This window comes from Prionailurus viverrinus, chromosome D1, assembly GCF_022837055.1.
Source record: "Prionailurus viverrinus isolate Anna chromosome D1, UM_Priviv_1.0, whole genome shotgun sequence".
In the NCBI taxonomy this organism is placed as follows: Eukaryota; Metazoa; Chordata; class Mammalia; order Carnivora; family Felidae; genus Prionailurus; species Prionailurus viverrinus.
Window position 1 is genome coordinate 114424789 of NC_062570.1, and position 25002 is coordinate 114449790.

At 63.3% G+C, this 25002-nt stretch overlaps 1 protein-coding gene across 2 annotated transcripts; it reads left to right on the plus strand.

The window, feature by feature from the left end:
* Positions 1–5905: 5905 nt before the first annotated feature.
* Positions 5906–23979, plus strand: DUSP8 (dual specificity phosphatase 8). Of its 2 annotated transcripts, none has more exons than XM_047824252.1 (7): positions 5906–6026; positions 11659–11998; positions 13781–13919; positions 18705–18871; positions 19323–19482; positions 20083–20206; positions 20463–23979. In XM_047824252.1, the coding sequence occupies exons 2-7, from the start codon at positions 11768–11770 to the stop codon at positions 21517–21519; spliced, it is 1878 nt and encodes a 625-aa protein (XP_047680208.1). In that variant the 5' UTR covers positions 5906–6026; positions 11659–11767; the 3' UTR covers positions 21520–23979. The 2 variants fall into 2 exon arrangements, with proteins under 2 accessions (XP_047680208.1, XP_047680207.1); XM_047824251.1 differs by lacking the exon at positions 5906–6026 and adding an exon at positions 7595–7702.
* The last annotated feature ends 1023 nt before the right edge of the window (positions 23980–25002 follow it).

The window sequence follows — 25002 nt, forward strand, 5'->3', positions numbered from 1 at the left end:
ATTCAATGCAGCTACAATTAAAACACCAAATGTTGACAAGGATTATAAAAACTGGAGCTTCTATAACTCACTGGTGGGGTGATTATTATATCCACACCTTGAGAGCAATTTAGTAACTTCCAGGACGCTAACGGCAGGCGTATCCTGTAACCTGATGACCCCACTTCTGGGCACACACCTCAGAGAAATCTGGTCCAAGAGCCCTGAGACAGTGTCTCTCAAAGGTAAATGTGCCAATGGCAGTCTTATAAGTTAAACAAATATCCACCGTGTGACCCATGGTCATACTCCAGGGCATTTACTCTGGAGACATGAAAACTTACATTAACACAAAACCCTGCACGGGAATGTTTCTAATGGCTTTATTCATGATGTCTAAAAAATTGAAAACGATCCAGATGTCCTTCAGCAAGTGACTGGGTACACTGTGTTCTAAACGTGCCATCAAATCCTTCCCAGCAGCAAAAAGGAACAAGCTATTGATACACCAACAACCGGGATGAACGTCAAAGACAATAGCAGTCTCTAAAGCTTACGTACTGTGGGATTCCACTCCTCTCGTGTCCTCAGAAAAACTAAACCATACTGATGGGCACGGACCAGTGGTTGCCAAGGGGTAAGGCTGAAAGGAGTATGTCACCATAAAGAAATAGCACGGGAGACATTCTTAGGGTGACAGAGCTGCTCCGTATTGATTATGATGACGGCACACGAATCTACATAGGTGTCAAAACCCAAAAGTGTCAATTTTGTTGAGATGTCGAAAAGTTGGAACACTGGTGCGTTGTTGGTAATTTACAAGAGTACAGCTGCCGTGGAGAACAGTTTGGTGGTTCCTCAAAAGGTACACACGCAAATGTCATGTGATCTGATAATTCCACTTCCACGTACATACCCAAAAGAGTGCACAGCAGGGTCTCTGTTCACAGAGACTGTTCACAGGAGTGTTATTCACAGTACACAAAGGACGGGGACAGCCCAGCATCCACCGGCAGACGAAGGGATACACAAAATGTCATCTGTCCACACCATGGAAGATTATTCGGCCTTAAAAAGAAAGGCAATTCTGACACCTGCTACCTATGGATGAGCTCCAAGGACATGATGTTGAGTAACATGAGGCAGATACAAAGGACAAATACCACAGGATGTCACTCACACAAGTTCCCTGGAGAAGTCAAATTCGTAGAGACAGAGAGAAGCATGGCGGGTGCCAGGGGCCGGGGCAGGGACAATGGGGTTTATTGTTTGATGGGGATTGAGTTTCAGTTGGGAAAGATGAGTAAGTTCTGGAGACGGATGGTTGTGGTGGGTGCATGATGGGCACGTACTTAATGCCCCTGAACTTAAAAATGGTTAAGGCGGCAACTTTTATATCATGCATATCTTGCCACAATAAAAAAAAAAAAGTCGAGTCAATTTTACTGTATCATTTTAAAAATTAAATAAAATGATACAAAAAAAGAAAGCCAAAAGCTTGAACGTGCGTACAAATCTCAGGAACTTGTTAAAACAGAGAGTCTGGCTTAGCAGGCGTGGGTGGGGGCTGAGAGTGTGCACTTCCCACACAGTCCCAGGTCGTGCTGACAACCACCAGAGGAGACAACCACCAGAACGTTGGTTGCAACACAGCTGCGTGGAGAAAAACTTGCAAACGAGCTAAACGTCCATCAGTAGAGTAATGGCAACATAACCGGTCTGTTCCTCAGTGCAAACCTACACACACAGCAGCTAAAACGGGTGGACGGGGGCACCCGCCTCAACAAGGATAAACAGGCTGGCGCGTGCAAAACAGAAAAAGCAAATTGAAGGAGAAATGTGCCATGATGCTCATACAGAAATATTGAAAAGCGCACAAGATAATACTATCTGCTGTATGCAGGACTTATACGTGCCATGAAATGAGAAAGCCAGAACTGAGAAGACGTCCCCCACTCAGCGCCTGCCTCCCACCAGGACCCCGATGTGGTTCTTCCAGCCTGAAGCAAACACGGAGACCTGCTGACATGGTTGGGTCCAGAGCTGAAAACAGGAGTCTGTTCCGTCATTACACGTGTTTGGCAGGGTTTTGTTTTTGTTTTTGTTGGGTTTTTTTTTACATCATAATTAAAAACCAGGAAAGAAAATAACCTGAAATGTGTTATGAAAAACACACAGAAGGATGCTGCTCCCTGCACTGGTTGTAATAACCAAACTATGGAAATAATCTATCACATAAATATAGAAACTTGGTCCAAATATCACCGCGCGTCCATCAAATGCAACACCACACAGACGTTTATCACCTGGTTATGGTGAACCTCATCCAGGTTCACAGAGCGCTAGGTCAGAAGGTGAGGGCGCTAGGTCAGAGGCTGGGAGGGCGGGGGAGCTTCCTGGGGCGACCGGAAAGCTCTAGGTCCAAGCCCACTTGCTTGGACAACCGGGATACGCATTTTATTGTTAACAATGCCTTGACTTAAAAAAAAAAAAAAAAAAAATCTGGTTGTGGGGAAAACAATGCCACGGCTACACGTTTATTGTGTGTCTTTGGCTGAAACGCCGAGCTGCAAATCGGCAAAAAAAAAAAAAAAAAGTGGACCCCGTTTTTCTTTCTGTGTGGCGAGGACGCAGGAAGGAAAGTCCACCCCGCGCGTCCTCTCTGGTCGGGCGCAGGCGGGCGGCAGGGGGCGCGCACGGACCGCCCGCGTCAGCCCGACCCGGCGCGCGGTCCTCCAGGCGGGGGACCGACCCGACCCTGACGCTGCCCTGAGCCGGGTCCCGCTCCACCGCTGGGGGCCCGGGCCCGCGTGGCCCGCCGCGATCACCCGCGGGGAGCCCGGGCCCAGCGGGCAGCGGGCTTGGACCTGGCCCGGCCTCACAAGGCGACCCCTGGCTGGGGAGCTGGGAACCCCACTTCCTTCCACGCACCGCCCAGCGCCCGGGCCCACCGCAGCCCCCTCCCCCAGCCGCCCCTGCCCCTGCGCACCTCGTTAGGGCATGAGTCTCAGCGCCCAGGCCGCTGGCCCTCCGAGGGGGCCTAGGGGGCGCGGATAGAATCCAGCACGGGGCTGGAAAGAACCTAGGGCAGAGCTAGCGGCCTGGGAAACTCGCAGTGCCTCCCTAAACCTCTGCCTCCTTGTCGCAAAACTCCAGGTTTTAAGTGCTCCTTTGCACCAGAAATGACAGAACTGGAGAATAATCATGGCCCAAACATACTTCCCTGGCCAGGTCCAGCCCCAGAAAGCTGCACGCCACCCCCACCCACTCATCTACAGCTTCCAGAAGGAAGTGAGGACATCATCGCCCGCCCCTCAATTTACTGCCACCTGCTCAGGCCTAGCTAGGAGCTGCCCAGGGCACAGCCAGAGTTCTTTGGGGCCATGGGCACTCCCAGGCCACGTGCAAGTGCTGGCCACATCCCGGCTGGGCAGAAGAGGAGCCCACTTGAACACCTTCCCCCCTGGCCAGGGAGCAAACCCAACTCCTCAGTCTAAAGACCGACAAACCCCAACTCCTGCCGCTCCCAGGCCCTTCTGGATCTCTCTGTGCTCCCTCCCCAAGGGCCTCATGTGCTCCCTCCAGCCACCTGGCCCCGTCTGGGCTCAGCCTGAATCCCCCTGTCCCCTCCTGGGGCTCAGCCTCCCCACTCTTCAGACATGGAGTGAACCCAAACATAGCAGGGTCCCAGGGAAGCCCCCACCCACCACTGTCCCGGCCATGCATCTGGGCTGGGCATTCCCAGGAGCTCAGGGTCTGCCTCTGGCTAGCAGATCACAGAAAGAGGAAAGACCTCAATCCAGCCCCAGCCCCAGCCCCAGCCCCAGCCCCAGATAGCCCCCAGGTTACCAGTGCTCCCTTCCAGGACAGGCCCAGTTGACTGTTTATCCTCGGTGTTGGCTCTGTGCCAGGAACACATCCTCTCCCCTCTCCCCGCGCCGGCCATGCACCACATATACACACAACTACCCTGACATTCTTCAGGCCAGCAAGAAAGGAGGCCCCACACACTTACTACACACCTACTCTGTGCACAGCCCTGAGGCTGTAGGTGGCTCAGCCTGCTTGGGAGAACTGAGGATCAGAAGGGGGGACCCTCCAGAGCCCTGCCCAGGACCCACCTGCTACCCAATGCCCTCCTGCACTCCCACACAGAGCTCTGCGGTCCAGAGTGCCCATCCTTGCCCGGGACAAGACAGGCCAGTTGTGCCTGGCACATTTTTTGTGACCCTTCTTCACCAAGGATGGCTGAGAGCCACCTCCTAGCTCTCTCCCTCCTTGGGAAGGTGCTGCACTCCCTGGGGGCCAAAGCCCCTCTCAGAGCCCCTAGGTGGCCCTGGGAGACCTGCCAAGGCTGGGCGCCTCAGGCTAGAGAGATCACCTCACTCTCCATCGGCCAGCCATAGGGAAGGGGTTTTAGAAACATCTGAGCTGTCTGGTCACCCCTCCCACCAAAAAATACATTACCTTCAAAGGCTCCCGTCAGTGTCAGCTCACGGCAATGGCCTTTGTCGTCTTTCTCAGAGCTAACATCCCAGTGCCCCGCACAGGGCCCGGCTGGAGAAGGTGCTCAGTAATCAGTAGGTGTGTGGGTGCATATCTTCTCCCGGCTCTCCTACCTCCAGCTCCCTGACCTCCTCCAGGTCTAGGGACCATCCAGGTCTTTCCTGCCTGGGGGGTAGGGAGGGTCCCTTCTGCACCACAGGTGCCTCCCCAGCCTCCAGACCGCCTCCTGGGGTGGCCTCCAGGCTGCCCACCGCCTGTGTGTCTCTGGCCCCTGTTTGTTTCCGGCCCAACCCTGCTCAAGGTGTAATTACCTATGTTTGTTCCCGCTCTGGACTCCCAGCGTCCGGGCCTCAAGTCGCCTGGGGGCAGACCCTCGACAGCCTTGACTGGGGGCTGGGGGAGAACACATATTGTCAGGGTGGACCCCGATAAGCACTGTTTGGGGGTGGCTTTTCACCAGAAGCATCAGAGGCTGAAGTGATCGGCGGGGCCTGGGGGACAGCACTGCACTGGGGACACCCTCCCCAGAGTTCGTGAGACGTGTGACCTGAGACAAACCGTCTCGCCTCCGAGCTTCCAATTTGCTCCCGAGTAAAGTGGAAACCCAGGTTCCCACCTCCAGGGGTGCTGGAGAGGGTCGGCATCAGTCCCGCAGGTAAAGTGCTCGCGGGCCTAGCTCGCGCAGCGCCCTCGCCGCCTGGGACCGAGAGGGTCTCGGGGCCCGCAGGCCCCGCGCGAACAAAGGCTGCGGGGCTGGGGAGGCGGCGCCAGCTCCGGCCGGGCCACGGCGGGTGAAGACCCTCGAGCCACGACCCGTTCAGCCGGACCCTCCTCGGCGGTGAGCGGCTCGAGGCCGGGGGTCCCCGCGTGCTGGGGCCGGGCGCTGGGGCTAGGAAGGCTCCCTGAAGGTTGGTGGGGGGCGGGGGGGGGGTCCCTGGCAGCACGGAGGGGACGCCACACGGCCCCTTTAAGAGCCGGTGCCGGGCGGGGGGGGGCGGAGGGCAGAGGGCGGAGGGCGGCGGCCAGCCCGGCCCCCCGCCCCCCGCGGCCGCCGCCTCTGATCTGCACCCGCGGCCGGGCTCCGGCTGACGTCACCTGCCCCCGAGCCGCGCGCGCTGATTGGCTGCAGGTGACGTCAGGGCCTTTTTCGCTCGGCATGACCTCATCCCCGCCGGCGGCCCCGCCCTCCGCCCCGGGCCTGTCACTCGCGGCCGAGCGCGGCGGCCCAGCCGGCTCCGCGCCCCCCGCCCGGACGCCGGAGCCCGAGCCGCGCCGGAGCCGCACCGGCCGCGCCCGCCGAGCCCGGGGGGTGGGATGCGCGCCGCGAGCGCGCGTGCCCGTCCGCAGTGCGCGCGCCCCGGCCCGAGCGAGCGCTCCCCGCGGCGGCGGCGGCGACGGCGGCGACGGCGACGCGGCCCGCGCGCTCCCCCGGCCCCTGCCCCGGCTGCGCGGGCCCCCGCCGGGCCCATGGGCGGCGCGGCCGAGCGGGCGCGCTGAGCGGGCGCGGGTCCCCGTGCGCCCCGGACACGAGCGACGGCGAGGTGAGCGGGGGCGCCGAGCGCGGACGCGCGGGGCGCGGGCAGGGGGCCCGGGGTGGGGGTGGGGGGCGCTGCGTCTGGAGCGCTGGGGCGGCAGCACCCGGCGGGCGCCCGGGAGGAGGAGGCGGCCCGGAGGTGAGCGGCCAGGCTCGCGGGGACGCCACTGGCCCGCCCGGGAAGCCCTTCCCCCGCCTCCCCCAGCCCCCAGTGGACCCTGGCCCGGTCCACATTGGCCCACCCCTCCCTCCTCCGGCTTCGCCGCCTTTCTCCTCGAAATTCCTTCTCATTTGGGGGGTAGGGGGGAGCACGCAATAAGGACCCAGGACCTGGGCCGTTTGTGATCCAGCATAGATCTGTACGGACGTCTGCGAGAACCCCAGACTCCCTAACCCCCACCCCGCCATGGAGGCCCCAAATTGGAGAAGGTCGTCCCTGCCCCCGCGGGCTGGCGATGCAGGCCTTGACCAAAGGAGCCGAGGGTCCTGGCCTGTGGAGAGGCTCTGGAAAGGGCCCATTCCGTGTTCGGCGGGGAGGGGCTGCAGATCCGTGTCCCCTCTCTGGCCAGGCCGCCACGGGTACCCCCACCCCAGGGTGCTCAGCTGGCCTCTGCAGAATAAAGACCATCCGCCCGCCTGCTGCAGAGGCAGCAGCGGGTGCTGGGGGAGGGGCTGGCACTGCCAGGCTGAGTGCAACCAGCCTCCCTCAGCCTATCTGCCCACCTTGGTGGGGAGGGGTACCTAAGAGTCTGGCCCGGAGCAGAGGGGGCGATGATGGGCCGACGATGCGCCCAGCCCCCACCAGGTCACCCCTACTGGGAGAATTTGCCTCCTGAGTTCCTGCTGCAAGCTGGTACTAGCTTCTGCCCTGGGCGGGGGGGAAGGGGGGGGTCCTGGGTGCTGCAGTGATTGGGGGTTCAGGGGGAGGGGTCGCGGATCCCACAGGGTGGAGGAGGGAGGTGGCCAGATCTAATGCAGTGTCCACAGGGGTGCCGCTTGGGGTGGAGGTGGGGGTGCTGCAGGCCGGGGGAGCAGCTTCATGCCCTGGGGGTCTGAGCAGAGGTCTGAGGGTCCGTCACTCCCCGCCGCCTCCCTCAGACCTTCTTGCTTCTAGGGCAGCTCAGGGAATGAGTGTAGCATGCAGTGTCCCCACCCTGCTCGGGGAGGACAGATGTCCCATGAATTCACTCCCCAGAAGCTTAATAAGCACCTGCCTAGGTAGGGCAGATCATGTGACCAGGAGCTGGGAGTCAGTCCTGAAGTCTGACTGAATACCTCCCGCTGCAGGCAGCGAGGGCCCCAGGAGAGTTGCTGGGTGGCTTCTAGTCCCCTGCTGCCCTGGGCCCTTGGGAAGGCTCCTGTGCCCCAGAGGCTGCCTCCAGGAACAGTGGGTTCCATGCATACGGATGCAGAGAGATGCTTGAAGGGACGCTCTGCTCCAGGTCCCTACCCGGAATCCTCTCCTCTCCAGCTGAGGCTGACCAGCTGCTCCAGATGTTTCCAGTGGACAGAGAGCCCAAGGGGCCACGAAAGCCAGTGGGTGCAGAAAGGGAAGGAAGCGGAGCCAAACCCATAGCAAGAGGAACGTGGGTCAGACTCTGACCACGAGGACTGCACGGGCTGAGGCCACCTCTGCCTGAACCCGTCCAGGCAGTGACTGGTGGCTGCCCCGGGATGGCCCAGGTGTGTGGCATGGGGCACAGTGACCAGAAGTCCTGCAGATCAGTAGGACTAGAACAAGCCAGGAAGGAACAGAGGAACCTAGATTTGTAGGGTCCCGAACATGCCCTCTCAAGGACCGACGTGCTGGGACCTCCCACCCAGGCTCTGCCCAGACTCCTATGACCTGGGGGTGCAGGGCCCCCACCCCACCGTCTCCCAGGCACACAGCCTCCCCAGACCAACTTGGCTCTGCTTGGCCTTGCCATTGGCTCCTCCCGGGCAGAGTAAAGGCCAGCTTGGGTCCTGTTGCATTCACCTCGGGGAGAGGGGGTTGGGGGGGGGCCGGTGAGAGCATTTGTACGATCCCTGATGAGAACAGATGGGGGTAAATGAGCTGAGCTGGTGTGAGCCCCCTACCAGTCTCTCTCCTGGCCTCTCAGTTTCTGCCTCCAGAGGTGCCCCTGGTCACAGTGAGCTGGACACATCAGCATTGTGGGTGCCCCCGCTGCCAGCTCTTCCCGAGGGCCTGCCTATGTGTGCCAGGCACCACTTGAGTTGGAGACACCACTCTGAGCGAGAGCCACGGGCCACCCATGGCAGACAGTCCTGACGGTGGTCTCCGGAGGTAGTGAGTTCCCCATCACTAGGTGCTGAGCAGAAAGTACCCTGGCGAAGATGCCTTCTGTTGGGGGTCTTCTGGCCACACATGTCTCTTGCTCAGGGACAAGAGGGTGCCCCGTGGAGGCCCTGGGAGCCAACAATGTGACAAGATCTTGGAGCTGGCTTCTGGGGTTTCAGGGGATTTGGCACGCAGAGGGCACACCGGTGACCACGTGCATGTGCACACACATCTGTGTGTGAGCGATTGCATGAGGGGGTGGAGTGGGTTGTGGGAAAGAGGTGAGCACTGTGCGGACAGTGTGCAAGGGGGCACGTTCCGACTCACGCGGCAGTGGACACACAGCACAGAAACCAGGCCGCGCTGTGTACCTGACCTTTCAGAGGAAGGGGGCTGCCTGCAGCCTCCTAGGCGGTGCCCAGCCAGGTGGGGAGGGGCCTCCTGCCTTTGGACTGAGAATTGCTAAGTGTCCTAAGCAAGGAGCCCTTTGACGGGGGTCTAGGGGGCTGTGCCCCCCTCCCACTGCCACCCAGCCTCTGGAATAGCAGGTGATGGTTGCTGTCTCCCCTCAGTTCCCAAGAGTGGAGTCTGGGCTGTACCTGGGGCGGGTGCTTGAAACTGGGGAGGCCCAAGAGCCTGCAATATCTGTTTTCCCTGTGCCCACCTGGCCCATTCTAGCCCCACTTACCTGCTCAAGACTGTCCTAAGCTTTCTCCACCCCCGACTGGAGTTCTCGACTCGGATCCATAGCACGACAGGGGAGGGTCTGCCCCCAGGAGCTTTAGCCCCGAGGAGGCCCTGAGAGGTCTTGCAGGAGGTGCACTTGGGCCAGACCGTGGCCCCTTGAAGGCTCCCTGGAGGCGGGAGTGAGGTGCTCCGTGGGTGCCCTTGGCAAGAAAGGTTAGGACCCGGTGGAGCAGAGAGGGGAGGGCCTGGAGGAGTGTCACCCCTGGGCTTTGGGACTCATAGGGACCCGGCCCCCGGTCATCCCAGGCCCCAGCTCCTGGGCACCTGCAGGAAGCAAGGAGCAGGCCCTGCCGTTCTGCAGAGCCAGCCTGCTCCGTAGCTGTGCCGCAGGACCAGCGTTGCCTGGCACCTCCGTGGTTGCCATGGCAACGACGGAGGTGCTAACTTGCTAATGGGTCCCCCTCGGCTGCAAATAACAATACTAGAGCGGTTCACGGGCCGAGCTGGAGGGTTCCCTAGGGGCTGGGGCTGAGACCAGGTACTGGGCCTGGGGGCCCAGCGGCTCCCCCTTCCAGCCCCGGTCCCTGTCCTGCAGCCCAGCTCAGCTCCTCCACACCCTCCTCTCATCCTGAGCCCGCCTCCCTGCCTGTCCTGCGGCCCTCAAGCTGTCCTGAAGCTTCTCAAAACACCTCATACAGGAATCGAATTGGGGACCCCTCATCACCCAGGCGGGGACACCCCTCAGACGGGCCCCCCTGGGCAGGTGGGGAACCCCCTTTGCAGACAGGCCCCCACCAGCGGGTGAAGACCCCCCTCAGCAGGTGGGGCGCCCCTTTTGGCAGATGGGCCCTTTTGCTGTTGAACTGGTTTCATACGGCCCTCAGGATGACCAGCAGCCCCAGCTGCACCCCTAGGCCCTGCCCCCACAGTGGAGGAGCCCGGGTGCCTGCCTGGGGAGCAGGGTGTCTGTGAGTGGTATCCCAAAGCCCCGCCCGCTGACCGGGGCCATCCCAGGCACTTCCCTCTGGGCCAGCAGACACGGTCTACACCTGCCATGCTCCTGTTTCTCTGTGAAGTCTCCCACCCACACCAGCCTGGGAGCTCACCTGAGGGGGTGGTCCAGAAATGGCCGCAGCTGCCACTGTTGTCCCCAGGGCCATCATCACTGAAGTATGACAAGTGTCCTCAGGGGGCCCCACCACAGCAGCAGCTGCAGGTTGGGGGCGTACTGAGGGGGTCCCCTCTCTGAGCTCCAGGGTACGTCTGTGCCCCAGCCTCTCCTGTGTCCGAGCTGGATGGGGCTGTGGTAGAGGGAAGGTCCCAACTGAATGGCAATGGTGGAGGCCTTGGGTTCTATCCAGTGTCCTTGGTGTGACCTTCGACTGGTCCCACCCCTCCCCTGAGCCTCAGTTTCCCCCCTTCAAAGGAAACTCATCATCCTCACACTGTGTGCCTCCTGGCAGGCTGTGAGGCTCGGTGGGCCTAGAGAGAGGCCAGTCCTGGCAGGTGACAGGGCAGATGGGGCCTGGCAGGCAGGACGAGGATGGGAGGCATGTGGCAGAGGCTTAGCACCAAACCCACAAGAGGGGCCTCTGCCCCGAGATCTGGGGTCCTTGGATCCCCACCTACCTCCTCCTCCTCAGGCCGAGGGCCCTTAGAGGCCGTGCCGAGAGTCCCCACACCCCGAGAGTCCCCACATATGGGTCACCTACTTTGACTTTCATCTTTAGGTGCCACGCATCCACCCCAGCCTGGGACCTCCCAGCCCCCAGAAGGGTCCCCCTAGACCTCAGGACTTCACTGTGCCCGGAGCACACCTGTGCTGCCACCCCCATCCCATGAGCGTGTGGCGCACTCCTGCAGGGGGACAGACACTGGCCCCACGTGGCACACGCTCAAGCTCGCTCTGCAGAACTGGGACAGTGGCCGTGGCAGAGGAGCCCCGCCTCCACTCCCAGACCCCTCCAGCACCTGCCCTGGCACCTGCCTCAGGAACCCACGGACTTGTGGAGGCAGCCCCAATGCCACCCCCGTTCCTCGGGGCCAGATTATCAGCTTATGGAGAGATTGTGCAGCATGGGGCCACAGAGGGAGGGTATGCTGGGCAAGGAGCACGTTCTGGACCCCTGCCTTGCCCAGAGTTCTGGACATTAGGAAGATGTGCGGGCCGGGGAGGGTATGCATCCTGGCAATGGGATGACAGAGCCTGAAGGCAGGATGAAGTGTTCTGGAAGCAGTGAGTGTCCATGATCCCGAGGGCCCAGGGGAGGCGTCCTCAGGCCCGTCCTGGCCAGCCAGCCCAGTCCAAGCCCTGAGATCCTTCCCTCTGTGTTCCCCCATCTGCCTTGCTGTGTCCCACTTAGAAGCTGTCCCCATGACCTGGACAGTGCAGTGCTGGGTAGGACCGCGTACAAACACTCTCAGCCCAGCGGGTCACAGACTCCACCCCGCTTACCTAAGATGTTAGGGGGCCTGACTTCCGTGGAAGAGCCAGAAGGGATGCTAGTTTATCCCAAGAGAGGAAGGGCCTCTGTGGGCACATGTCAGGCTCAAACCCCCGGTCCCCCTGGGTCTCCCCGTGGGCCCTCTGAGGCTGGCCCTGCCCGGGGAGCTGGCCAGGCACCCACCCTGGGGGCCTGCAGCACTGCTGACCCTTTGCCTCTCCCTGCAGGTCTGGCACCATGCCCGGTCCCTCCGAACTCTAAGCCACAGCCCCGGCCACCGGAGCAGCCTCTGTTCCCTTCAGGGCCCACCCCCTCCCCACTGCCCACGGCCCCACCATGGCTGGGGACCGGCTCCCTCGGAAGGTGATGGATGCCAAGAAGCTAGCCAGCCTCCTGCGGGGCGGGCCTGGGGGGCCACTGGTCATCGACAGCCGCTCTTTCGTGGAATACAACAGCTGGCACGTGCTCAGCTCCGTCAATATCTGCTGCTCCAAACTGGTGAAGCGACGGCTGCAGCAGGGCAAGGTGACCATCGCAGAGCTCATCCAGCCAGCCGTGCGCGGCCAGGTACCTGACACCCTCCCTGCTGCGTCCACCCAGTCCCTGGGGCTGGCGCCACCCCCCCCCCCCCCCCGCTGCCCCCAGGGCCACCCAGTCCCTGGGGCTGACTGCCTTCCCACCCAGGCCCCCGTCACTTCCAGAGGCCAGGACAGAACTCGCCAGCCAGGTACACAGGAGCTCTCAGCTAACCCCAGCTGGACTCCTAGGGCCAGAATGTACTAAGCCATTCCAAGCCTCGGGCCTCGTAGGCGGCTCCCACCCCTCCTCCCTGAGCTTCCTCTTAGGGTGCACAGATGCCTCTCCCCAGGGAGGCCCTCTGCAGATACCGTCTCCCCAGATACAATTCATCACCCCTCCCTTCCAGAGCCGGCTGCCCTATCTGGGTCCTCACTCAGCCCTCCGCCCCTGGCAGAGGTCTCCCCTCATAAGACAGGGCCATGTCCCTGGGGCCCAGTCCAGGGCTCACAGAGGGGCACTGAATGGATGAGCTAGGTGTGACCTTGCACAGGGGCATGGGGCGGGCCGGGGGTGGAGGGCGCACAGGGAGGCCGTGGACCAGGATGGCAGCTGGGGAGGCATGTATTGATGGCCATGAGAAGTCAGAGGAAGACAGGAGGGGTGGCCAAGAGGCTCACACTGAGAGGTCCTGTCCCCAGCCCCCCAGTTCTTTCCCCTCTAGAGTTTTGAATGACCCAGAATTCTCTCTGGGCCCTCCCCTGAGAACATCCCAGGTCACCTGCGGTGGACAGTCCTGGCACCATCAGCCGGGAGCATCGAGTCCAGCCCTGGAAGGGACCCCTGGCCCAGTGACCTGGGAAGGCAGAGGCACCTCCAGTGTGGAGAGTGGCATGCCCAGCGGCCTGGAGCTGCGGGAGGGGTCTTGGTCACAGGCCCCGCCTCAGCAGAGCTGGATGTGAGAGGACCCAGGTGGCACAGCCGCTCGTGGGGAGTCCCCCCAACCACCCCCCAAGGCCAGAACAAGCTCCCTGCAGCCTCAGTGAGGGGAATCCGGTGATTAATCACCCCCAGCGAGGACTCCCTGCCAGAGCGCAATCCCATTGGCTGCTGGTGACATCATCCAGCCTAGGGTTGGCGGCTCAGCTGGCTTAAGGGCTGAGTGTGCTTGGGGGGCAGGGCATTAGCCACTCTGAGCAGAAGCTGCTGAGCATCTGGTCCCCAGGCGGGGCATTTGGGGTGGGGGGAGGGCACGGAACCCCAACTTCGAGCTGCTGCCTCCTGAATCCAAGGTGGCTCTTGTGGCAGTCCTTCTCCCATCACTGGCTGGGGAAGAGGGGAAGGGCCCAGGCCCAAAGGCATCCCACCTGCAAAAGCCCCAAAACGTGCCTCCCGGGGACCCTGGGGACAGTTTTCCCCTTGCCTCGGTCGCCCTGGGGGTGTCCATGCACCCCTGTCCCTGTGGGCACCTGTGTGTACCCCTGAAGACCCTGTTACATTCACCTTAATCTCTTCTACGTGGACGTGGCCCCCAGCGGACACCCTTAAGTGCTCCCTTAGCTCAGATGCCCGTGCGTGAGGACACGGCATTAGGACAAGTGTCCCCCGTTTCTGCCTGCTCCGAGGGCCTGCCTGTGTGGCTGTGGGCGTTTCTACCTGTCCAGGTGTGAGCTGTGCAGTGGGTGGCTCAGAGCCTGCCCTTCCCTCGAGGCAGCAAGGTGGCCGAAGCCCCTCCCTGCCAGTGCCTGACAAGCTGCAGTGGGTGGCAGCCGGGGATGGGGGCCTCCGGCAGGTGCCCAGCAGTGCCCTGACCTCTGCCCTCATGGCTCCCAGGTGGAGGCCACAGAGCCGCAGGACGTGGTAGTGTATGACCAGAGCACACGGGACGCCAGCGTGCTGGCTGCAGACAGCTTCCTCTCCATCCTGCTCAGCAAGCTGGACGGCTGCTTTGACAGCGTGGCCATCCTCACAGGTGAGCTCCGGACAGACCCAAGGGAGGGGCAGGGGGGCACCACTATAAGCTTGGCTGTGCTGGCTGGAGGCGTCTGGGGAGGCAGGGTTCTGGATGCATCTCTGCGCTTTTGTCTAAGCCCAGAGACCAGCGACTACAGGGGCAGTGCTGGGAGGGGCGCCTTCTCAGTAACCCCGGAGTTCTCTGAGGCTCCGTTGTCCCCTCCCCTGGACCCCCACGCTTCAGAACCCCCTCGCACATGGGCCTCCCGCCACCACTAGCAGGTGAAGAGGTAGACAAGAGGAAAGCCCTAAATGCTGGCTGTAGCAGGTGCGGAGGGAAGGGATCTCTGACCCTCCACCTGCCTGGGAAGGGAGACACGGGCCCCATCCTCTGCAAACCCCAATCTGAGCACCCCTGGTGGCAGGCAGGGAGTGCCTGTGAAGGCCACGGCCAACACGGATGCCTGCTTGACGATGACTCCGCCTGGGGGCCAACAGGGGTCCCTATAGGGTTTCCTGTTCCCCAAAAGCAGCCCAGCCAGCCTGGAGGCACACACGTAGGTGTGCCCAAAGTGCGCGCGCACACACACGTTCCAAAGTGGTTCTTGATGACGCCTTCCCCCCCGTGGGCAGGGGCTGAGGCGCTTTCTGTAGAACCCACCTCCCAGAGGTGGCCCAGGTCCCAGGGCTGGGTTGACCTGGTCTGTCCCAGGGATGCACACCCTCCCTGCCCGGGTCTGGGGCATTTGTGGGTGCTCCCGCCCCCGACCTCTGCCTGCCAGGGGCTGTGGCAGGTGGACGGAGGACGTAGAGGGCTGAAGAGGGTGTTGTCCCCACCTCACACAGCCAATAGGATGTACATTCAGCCTGTCTGCCCTGAGTGGCCCTCACATGCAGGCACCCCATGGGGTGGTCCCAGGGCACCGGGCTGGCCCTCTGGCACGGGCCCAGTGGCAGCATGGACCTTCAACGTAACCTGAAGGCTAGAGCCAGGCCGCTCAGGGCAGACCTTTTGGAGGAAGTACCATATTCTGAAGGGTGTTCAGGTAGGTCAGCATCGTGTGCAGGTGTGCACACTGCCTTCTACACATGTCTGGGTCTACACGGTCAGAGGGTGTCTACATCAGTGCCTGCCCCTGGGAGGCTGGTGATCTGTATTTGCTCGTGTGTGTGTGTGTGTGTGTGTGTGTGTGTGTGTGTGCGCGTGCGCGCGTCCCACCTTGGTGATCCCAAACTTGTGTGGGTGGGCTGTGGGACTTGTGTGCATGTGTGTGAGCTCTGGGAACCACAAGCCACAGAATTACAAACTCTGATTCAACCACTGTCCCCTGGGTTCACTGTGGGGGCTGAGCGGGTAGGAAGAAGATAGAGGGGACAGAGAGGCTCTGGGCTTTTTAATGGGTAGCCTGGGCGGACGGGAACTCTCCCAGGGCCCAGCTGGGAACCCCGGCGTGCACGTGTGTGTGTGGGGAAGTGTGTGTGTGTGTGTGTGTGTGTGCACGTGTGCACATGCATGCATTCACGCACACACGTCAGTGTGCAGGCGCACACTCTCCAGCCAGGAGCGGGAGCCACCAGGCCCTTTTCTGGGAGTCAGAGAAACTGGTCTTAGAGCAGCACCCTCCCTTACCCCCAGGCTGCCCAGGAAAGCCCAGAACCTCTAATGGTGGGTCTCCTCTGGAGGCTGGGGCCCCTCACCCAGCATGCAGTGGGGCAGGCCTAGGCTGGAATGTGCCAGGAGCACTCACTTGGGACCTGGTTGTGCCCCGCTTGGCTCGCTAAGCTCTTGGGGCTGCCGCCCCTTGCAAGGTTAGAGTATTTGCACCCATTTCACTGAGGGCCAAGCCAGGTAGAAGTTATGACCCACCATGGTATGAGAAGGGCTCAAAGTGACACCGAATCAGGACCCAGACTTGGGACAGCCTTCTCACCTTGCCCACACTCTGAGGCCAGAGCAGCTCCGGAGCCAGTGAGAAAGGGAAGGCGGGAAGGCGAGGCTCAGTGGGAAGGAGGGATGCGGCCAGGCTAGAAAGGGGAAGTGACTTTCCAGGATCACCAAGATCACAGGGGGAGAGGGGGTCTCAGCAGAGGCCAGAAAAGGAGGACCCCACCCCTCCGTGGGTGGGGCTGAGGAGCGCTGAGAGGTTGGCGCGGCTGGAGGGCAGGGAGATCCCTCTCCGGGACAGCGGAGGCTCATGGAAGCAGGAGTGGGGCGGTGCGGCAGGCGCCCTGGGGTCCGGAACCGGCTGCTGTGACCGTTGCCCTCCCCGCCCCCTCCCCCCAGCAGCTCGGCGGTGACGTCCGGCGGGGCGGGGACGGGAAAGGGAGCCTGGCCCTTTAAGCGGCGGGCGGCCCTCGCCCCGGTGCGCGTTGCTGCGGAATGCGGGCTGGTGATGTCGCGGCGCCGGGTCGGTGCGCCCCCGCGGCCTGACTCCGCACGCGCCGCCCTCGGACCCTGGCCGGAGACCGCGGCGGGAGCGGCCCCTGCGCAGAGGGTGCGCGGAGAGAGGATGGGTGGGTGGGGACCCTGCCCGGGGCGCGGGGACCGCGGGGGCGCGCGGGGGTTGGGGGGGGGGCACCGCCCGCATCTGGGCAGGAGAGCCCGAGCATTGGGAGCTGCGGGCGGGGGCGGGGGCCGAGTGCCCGCGGAGTCGGTGGAGTTGGTGCGTACTAGGCATGAGCTTTTGTGCGAATCCGAGATTCCATTGTGAGGCGCAGCCAGCTGGGAAGCCGTGAGGCAGAGGGAGGCGGGTATCCCTCCCGAAGGAAGGTGCCCTTGGGGACGCCTAGGGGATGGGGGCGCCTCCCGGCTGCCAAGAGTGCCAGCACCTGCAGAGGGTCCAGGCCCGCTGCCACGGATTCAACCCAGGATGGCCCCAGAGCCGGGGCGGGGCGGTGGGGCGGCTGAAATCACTGGAGGGGCCCGGTCTCCAGCTCTGCTGCACCTGACATCTATAGGGGGCTTGTAGGGGTCACTGCCAGAGGCTTGGCTCCTGCTTGGTGGCGGGGGTGGGGGGTGGGGGGGTGAATCCTGTGGGGTTTACTTGAGGAATCGCAGTCAAGTCTGGTAAGTCTGCACCTGTCCAGAGATCCCCCTTTGTGCAGGACGTTCCTGGTGGAACGCAGCCCCCCTCCCCTCAGCTTAGGCCATGTCACCCAGAGAGCGGAGAGCAAGGGAGGCTAGACATGATAGAGATGAGCCTTTGGAGAGATGCTGCAGACCTTGCCCTCCTGGGGTGGGGGGCACCGTCATCCAGCAGGAACATCCAGGGGCCCCTGGCTCTGAAGGGTGAACAGGAGCCCTCCCCCAGAACCCGGGCCAGCTTTCACCTGTGAGCTGTGTTGTCACTGGTGCTGACGGTCACCCACTTCTCCCTGTCCGGCCAGCAGGCTCGCGGGGACGGGACAGCTCCTCCAAGGCTCGTGCCTGCACACCCCCCGCCAGCCTGGGGGCCCCCCATCACCATGCCCCCCCCCCAGTCAATCCTTCGCTGGGGTCACAGGGAGCACACATGGCAGGCACTCTGGTTGGAGGTTTGTACAAACTGGCCACTGATCTGGGCTACGGGTGAAGGCCAAGGGCACCAGGCATCTCTGTCCTGGGAAACCAGCCAGGGCTCCCTCACCGGCTGTTGCTGCAGACCCGGAAAGAGCACGGGGGGTCTCTTGGCCTGCGAACTCCCCTCACTCCGAGGCCTCCTCCAGAGCAGTGAGGTAGAGCGCGGTCCAGCTGAATTCTGAAATGGACCAGTCCACGGAGAGCAGAGAACGTCCACAGGGCTTGTGTCCCCGTAAGTGTGGCTAGCCCCAGGGTGCAGTCTCACGCCGTCCCGCCGAGTGCTGGCGATCACACCGGGAGTGGGCAGGTGTGTTCTCAGTGTTTGTTCGCAGTCGTTGTCTCTGAGCTTCACAGCTATGCCATGTGGCAGGCAGGGTGCAGAAGCAGGCCAGAGGCGGAGAGAGCTCTGCCCGCGGTCACTCACGGACTCAGAGACATACTCGGGAGGCCCCCTCGGGTCTTTCAGGCCAGCGGAGGGGCTCGTTCCACTGACCTGTGGCCTGGGGCTTGGATGTGCAGGGAAGGCGGCAGGGCACATGCCAGCCACGTGCAGAACGTGGGCCCGCTTGCGTGCCCTGCTTGCGCACAGCCCCTGGGCTTCCCAGCTCTCAGCCCAGCCTCTGGTGCTGCCTTCTGGGCAGAACGGAGCCCTAACTAGAGCACAGATGCCCCACGGGCTGTGCCGATTCCAGTAGGTGATGTCATGCCCAGGGGGAGGAGGGCCCCTCAGAAGCCCTTGCCTCCTGGTCCTGGCACCCAAGCTTGGTCTGGGGCTCCCGGCCAACTAGAGCCAGGGAGGGATTGCATCAGCCCAGGGGGAGAGGCAGGAAGGCCGGGGCTGGCCCCAGGCCACGGGTACGAAGGAACCACACCCTCAGCAGGAGCCTTCCGTGGCATCTGAACGCACCCCTGCCTGGGTCCTGCACGTGCTAGACTGGCTCACCACCCAGACCCCACATTTACGGGCATCACAGCGGCGTCCTCAGTGCGGCCAGCTGCTAATTAGCCCGAGGAGGAATGTGGGCGTAGGGGCGGGCTGTATATGTGTGGAGCACACACCTCGACCTGGTGAGAGCGGCCCTCCAGCACCCAGCACGGAGGCCGGGTGCTCAGGCCAGAGGCCCACCCAGGGGCCTCCCTCTGGGCGGGAGAGTCCAGGCTGGGGGAGGCTGAGAGGTAGTGGTGCCCGGGTGCCCCAGCCAGCCGACCGCCTGACCCACGTCTCCTCCGCTCCTCCTCCTGCAGGGGGCTTTGCCACCTTCTCCTCCTGCTTCCCCGGCCTCTGTGAGGGCAAGCCTGCTGCCCTGCTGCCCATGAGCCTCTCCCAGCCCTGCCTGCCGGTGCCCAGTGTGGGCCTGACCCGCATCCTGCCTCACCTCTACCTGGGCTCTCAGAAAGATGTCCTGAACAAGGTGTGTGCACAGCTGGGGCTTTGGCCGTTGGCGGGGGGGGGACGAGGCAGGAGCTCAGAAGCGGCTTCGGGGCTGGTCTGGGGGAGGAAGGGAGCCGACAGGCCACGCGGGGATGGATGCCCAGGTGCGGGAGAAGCACGGGTTGGGGGCGCGAAGACCCAAGGGGGCTGTGGCAGGACTAGAGCAGAGACGGGTGGAGAAGCAGCTCCCAGCCCCTCGGGCGGCGGAGCCCACATGCCAAACTGCTGATGTCACTGGGCCCCCGGCCAGCACTGAAAGAGTCCCGTGTTTTAAAACTGTGACGAGGGAAGAGGGTAAAGCCACCGCCCGGGCAACCCACCTCAGGCCGTGGGCGGGGCTTGCAGAGGCTCCCCTCTCGGGGACGTGCCAGGACCCGGAAGTCCGGTCCAGCGGCACCCCCGTGGTCTGACCTGCCCTCCTGTCCCTCCAGGATCTGATGACCCAGAACGGAATAAGCTATGTCCTCAACGCCAGCAACTCCTGCCCCAAGCCGGACTTCATCTGTGAGAGCCGCTTCATGCGCATTCCCATCAATGACAACTACTGCGAAAAGCTGCTGCCCTGGCTGGACAAGTGCATCGAGTTCATCGGTGAGGGGCGGCCGCTCCGCTGCCTGTGCTCGTTGGGGGGAGCAGGGGGCGGGGCCGGGGGCGGGGCCATCGAGTGCACCGTGAGGGGCGGGCACTCCGCTGCCTGCGCTAGTGGAGGGGGGACAGGGGGCGGGGCCATCGAGTGCACCGTGAGGGGCGGGCGCACTCCTGCCTGTGCTTGCAGGGGGCGGGGCCGGGGGCGGGGCCATCGAGTGCACCGTGAGGGGCGGGCACTCCGCTACCTGCGCTAGTGGAGGGGGGACAGGGGGCGGGGCCATCGAGTGCATCGAGTGCACTCCTGCCAGTGCTCGTGGTGGGGGGGGCCAGGGGGGTAGGAGTCTCCAAGAGGAGGGAGGAGCGGACGCTCTCCTGCCTATTCTCGTGGTGGAGGCGGGGCGGGCGGGCAGTGGGGGCAGGAGTCCCGCAGAGAACAGCATGCAGGAGGCGGGAGGGAAGAGCTGCGGTCACCGGTCACCGGCCTGAGGTGGGGCTGGGGCTGTTGGCGGCGGGAGGGGGGGAGGGTAGGGCCGGTGAGGCCCACCCCCCCCACCTGGGTTGGGGACCCCAGGCCTGACCCCGCCCCCACGGCTCCGCCTCCAGATAGAGCTAAGCTGTCCAGCTGCCAAGTAATCGTCCACTGTCTGGCCGGCATCTCCCGCTCTGCCACCATCGCCATCGCTTACATCATGAAGACCATGGGCATGTCCTCCGATGACGCCTACAGGTAGCCCCGTCTTTCTTCCCTCCCGTCTCCCCCCGCCAGCAACGGAAAGGCCCTGGCCCGGAGGGAGGGAGAGGCCCGAGCGGGGGGGGGGGGGGGGGGGGGGGGGGGCGGGGAGCGGGGGGCTCCAGCACTCTCGGCCGGGCGCCTCGGCCGCGCCGCGCGCCCCAGCGTGGGGGAGGGGGAGCGGAGGGAGACAGGGAGGCCGTCCGGGTTGGCAGGGAGCCCCGAGCCAACACAGCCGCCCTCCTTCCCGCAGGTTCGTGAAGGACCGGCGCCCGTCCATTTCGCCCAACTTCAACTTCCTGGGCCAGCTGCTGGAGTATGAGCGCAGCCTGAAGCTGCTGGCCGCCCTGCAGGGTGACGGGGCGTCCCACCCAGGGACCCCCGAGCCCCTCCCGGGCCCTGCGGCCCCACTGCCGCCGCTGCCACCACCTACCTCAGAGAGCGCTGCCACCGGGAGCGCGGCGGCCAGCACAGTCCGGGAGGGCGCGCCCGGCGCGGGCGGGGAGCTCCCCGCGCCTTCCTCCAACCCCGCCACCAGCGCGCTGCAACAGGGCCTTCGTGGCCTGCACCTGTCCTCCGACCGCCTCCAGGACACCAACCGCCTGAAGCGCTCCTTCTCGCTGGACATCAAGTCGGCGTATGCCCCGAGCCGGCGGCCCGACGACCCCGGGCCCCCCGACCCTGGGGAGGCCCCCAAGCTCTGCAAGCTGGACAGCCCGTCGGGGGGCGCGCTGGGTCTGCCCTCGCCGGGCCCCGACAGCCCGGACGCGGCGCCGGAGTCGCGCCCGCGCCTCCGCCGGCGACCGCGGCCTCCAGCCGGCTCCCCAGCGCGCTCCCCCGCGCACGGCCTCGGCCTGAACTTCGGCGATGCCTCCCGCCAGACTCCGCGGCTCGGCCTCTCGGCCCTGTCGGCACCCGGGCTGCCCGGCCCCGGCCAGCCGGTGGGCCCCGGGAGCTGGGCGCCGCCGCTCGACTCTCCGGGCACGCCGTCGCCCGACGGGCCCTGGTGCTTCAGCCCGGAGGGGGCGCAGGGCGCCGGCGGCGCGCGGTTCGCACCGTTTGGCCGGGCGGGCGCGCAGGGCGCGGGGGGCGGCGACCTGCGGCGGCGAGAGGCGGCGCGGGCCGAGGTCCGGGACGCGCGGACCGGCTGGCCAGAGGAGCCGGCCCCGGAGACGCAATTCAAGCGCCGAAGCTGCCAGATGGAGTTCGAGGAGGGCATGGTGGAGGGGCGCGCGCGCGGCGAGGAGCTGGCCGCCCTGGGCAAGCAGGCCAGCTTCTCGGGCAGCGTGGAGGTCATCGAGGTGTCCTGACGGCGGCCGGGGACCCGGCGCCCGGCGCTCCGCTGCCCTCCGCCCCCTGGTCTGGGCCGCCAGCAGCCGGGCCCACTATAAATATATATTATATATAATGCAAAGAAAGGTAAATGGTTTTACTGCGATTTTTATCGAGAAGTAAATATTTCGATTTTTTTATTTATTTAAGCTGTTCATTCTGGCAATGATTTGGCAACGGTGCGGGCGGTCCTCGGAGCTCTATTTTTACTGTCTGGTATTTAAACTGAAACACCCGTTTCTAAGCAATATGAGGCCACCTTCAGTCCCGAGCTGGGGTGCCAGGCCTGGGGTCCCCTCCCCGCCCCCTCCCTCCCCCAGGAAACACTGCTGACCGTTGCAAAGAGGCTGCCGAGCTTTTGTGCACTTTTTACATAAGAAAGAGGGGGGAAAAGGAGAAAAAAAACTTTGCCACAAACTGAGCCTCAGAACCTCCCTGTCCCTCCCCGCCCCCTCCTCTCCACTCCTCTTCTGCTCCTGTCTCAGGCTTTGCACCAAAGCCTAGGTGGGGGAAGTGTGCCAGGAGCTGGGGTGTGGCGGAGGAGGCTCTGCCTGCTGGAGGCCCCCCCTCACCTGCCCTCCTGTTGCCCCCTCTCCCCCGCCCCGTTGCCTGGTTGGTGTTACAGGCATTGGGCCTGCAGAGGCTAGGGTGTTCAGAGGGGCTGGGGATAGAACAGGGTAGGGGCGCAGTGAAGGGGGCTCTTGAGTGTCAGATGCTGTGGGTCCCCAGGGCAGGGATGGAGGTAGAGTGCCCCCCCCACCCCTTGCCTGAGCCCAGGTCCGGTTTCATGGGTTCAGCAAGGCTGTTGGGTAGACGCTGCTCCCCTCTCCTCCATTTTGCAGGTGCCCCCAGCGCCACCTGCCAGGTTGGGGAAAGAGCTGGAGTACAGGATCTTGGCCCCTGGGGCAATCAGGCGGGAGGAGCTGGGCTAGCCAGTGCTGGCTCCATTGGTCAGAGGGCAGATGGATTTAGAGTCTTGTTCTGGGCTCTTCCTGCACCCAGCCCCAGGCCCCAGGTCAGACTTGGAATTCAGGTATGTTCCTGCAGGTGGGGCGGTGGGGGGGGGGGGGGGTTCTCCACGAGGAGCTGGCTGCCTCGCAGCGGGAGGAGGCAGTTAAGCACCAGTCAGACCCTTGTGCTTCTGGGGGCGGGGGTCCTCAGCTTTGATAAGGACCCCTGGCTCAGGCAGGTGCAAGAGGTCGCCCCCAGTCCTGCCCCTGCCCCTTGGGGTCCTTGGAGAAGAGCAGCTCCTATACTCCCCTTTCCTGGGGAGCACTCACCTCTGTAGCCTCCCTGGGGTCTTCCCGGTGGTGTGCCGGGGGCTTTTTGGCCCGAGTGGGCCAGCCTGGTGGGAAAGGCAGGGAAAAAACTGCAGCCACCCCCTGCCCCACACCCTCTCAGGTCACAGGGACCCATGGCTTTTGGAGGCAGGAGTAGATGACCCCCAATCTTCAGATGTCCTAGAGTCTAGGGGTGGGGGCTGGTCACCTTGGGAAGAGGCCAGGGGCTTGGTAGGAGGGGTGGCTGGGGGGGACGGAGTCCTCAGGCAGCGGCCTCTGTGGCTGTTTCTTCTGTTTGTTCTTCTGTTGACCTGCAGCTCTGTGCACCTGCCATCCCCCCTTTAAGCAAAAGTCCTTTCCGGTTCCCTCCGTCCCCACCCCATTCCCCAAGAAAATAAGCTATCATTGTTGTGTTTGCAATCTATGGATTAGAGGTTTAAGTATTTATTATTATTGGTTTATTATTATTATTATTGATTATGTAAATTTGCCTTCTGTCTGTCTATCGCGTTGGGTTTCTGAGGTGACCCTGGGTGTGGAGGATGCACTGGTCCCCGCCTCCGCGCCCCCACCCCCGTGCTGTCCAGGAGACAGTGGTCTGGGGCCACTGGTTGGGCCCCAAAACTCTGGAGGCAGGTCCCGCAGTCCCGGTCCTTTCCTCCCTCTGCCCTTTCTCAGGGCGGCCAGCATCTCTTGTGACTTCTGTCCTGAGGTGTGGGGGGCTCTTGCCCTTGAGGCACGGGTCACCCCAAAGCAAGCAGCTGCACTGGGGGGAGGCCTTGTCTCGGCCACCCCCTCTCCTGTCCTGGGGGGACCGGGCCCTGGCACAAGCCCCTCCCTGGCCACTTCCACGCACTGCCCAAGGCGGGGCGGGGGCCGGGCCCCAGCCCTCTCCCAAGTCTCTCAGCCCTCCTCCCCTCCCCCATACCTCCCCCCCACCCCCCCACTCCCCCGGCCCTGGCATTGGGGGTTGCCCCACATTGGATCCGCCCCCTCCTAATATTTGCTGGAAAGTCCAGCGGAGGAGAGGTGGCAGGTCCCCCGCATGGCTCCTGGTCTCTCTGGACTAGGCGGCCCGCCCCTGCCTCAGAGCCCGTCCCCCAGCGCGGCCACACTCTGCTCCCCGACCTGTCCCCTTCTTTTGTATTTGGAAACGACGTGTTGTAATAAATCCTGAGATGGATGTTTTCTCCATGCCTCTGGTTGCCTCTTTCTTCATGCTGGTGGAGGGTGGAGTAGAGATGAGGCAGCGGCCCCTGGAGGCGTCCGACACCACGGTGCTGGGGATGGGCCCACAAAACCCACTTCCCGGGGCTCACGGTCCTGACCCAGAGGGCAGCCTGGACCCGGTGGGGGAGCCGTGCCGGAGGAGCGCCCCCTTGTTTGCGGTCACATCCCAGGGAAAATCTAAATACCTCAGAACTACGTCCAGTAAAAACTCAACCCCTTCCCATCCCACTCCCCAGGCATAACCCCTGGAGTAGCTCACCGCTTCCCTGCAGCCCTCGTGTGCATGCCAGCGGGCGCACCATGGACACACCACACGATGGCTTTCCTTCCCAACAGAAATGGGGGTCTAGCTCTAGAGCGTGATGCAGCTAGCTTTTTAATTATTGTTCAAATAATTTGTTGAAGGAATACACACGCGTGCTACAAGGACCAAAGGCCCCCAAGGGTATCTGGTGGAAGGCACCGGTGCGACTCACCCACGTTTGCCCCCAACCACTGGGTTCCCACCAGGGCGGCCGGGCTGCTGCGGCTTACGTGTGTCTGCACTGACTGCAGCGGGAGGAGTGCCGGCTGTGGGCTCCGTCAGCCGCTCAGTCCGGGCTGAGGTTACCCCACCATGTGTGGTCACAGCCACAGCTCCGACCGTTCAGGCAGGGCTCTCCTGGGACAGATTTTTAGACAGGACTCTTCTGGGTCACTCCAACGCTCGCTTGGCCATTACTATAACAGCAGCCCCTGGGTACTGAGCTCACTCTGCCAAGCATCGCTCCAGGTTATTTCCCGGGAACGTATCTCCCCATGTTCAGCTGAGCGGTCGGACCGATCGGTGACCTCACAGGGCATCGGACACTTCTCGCGGGCCTGGCCTACTTATTCCTAGGGACGCTTCCCAATTTCCAAACATCAGAGAGCCCAAGCCAGGGACACAGGCCCGACCCGCGTGGGTGCGTG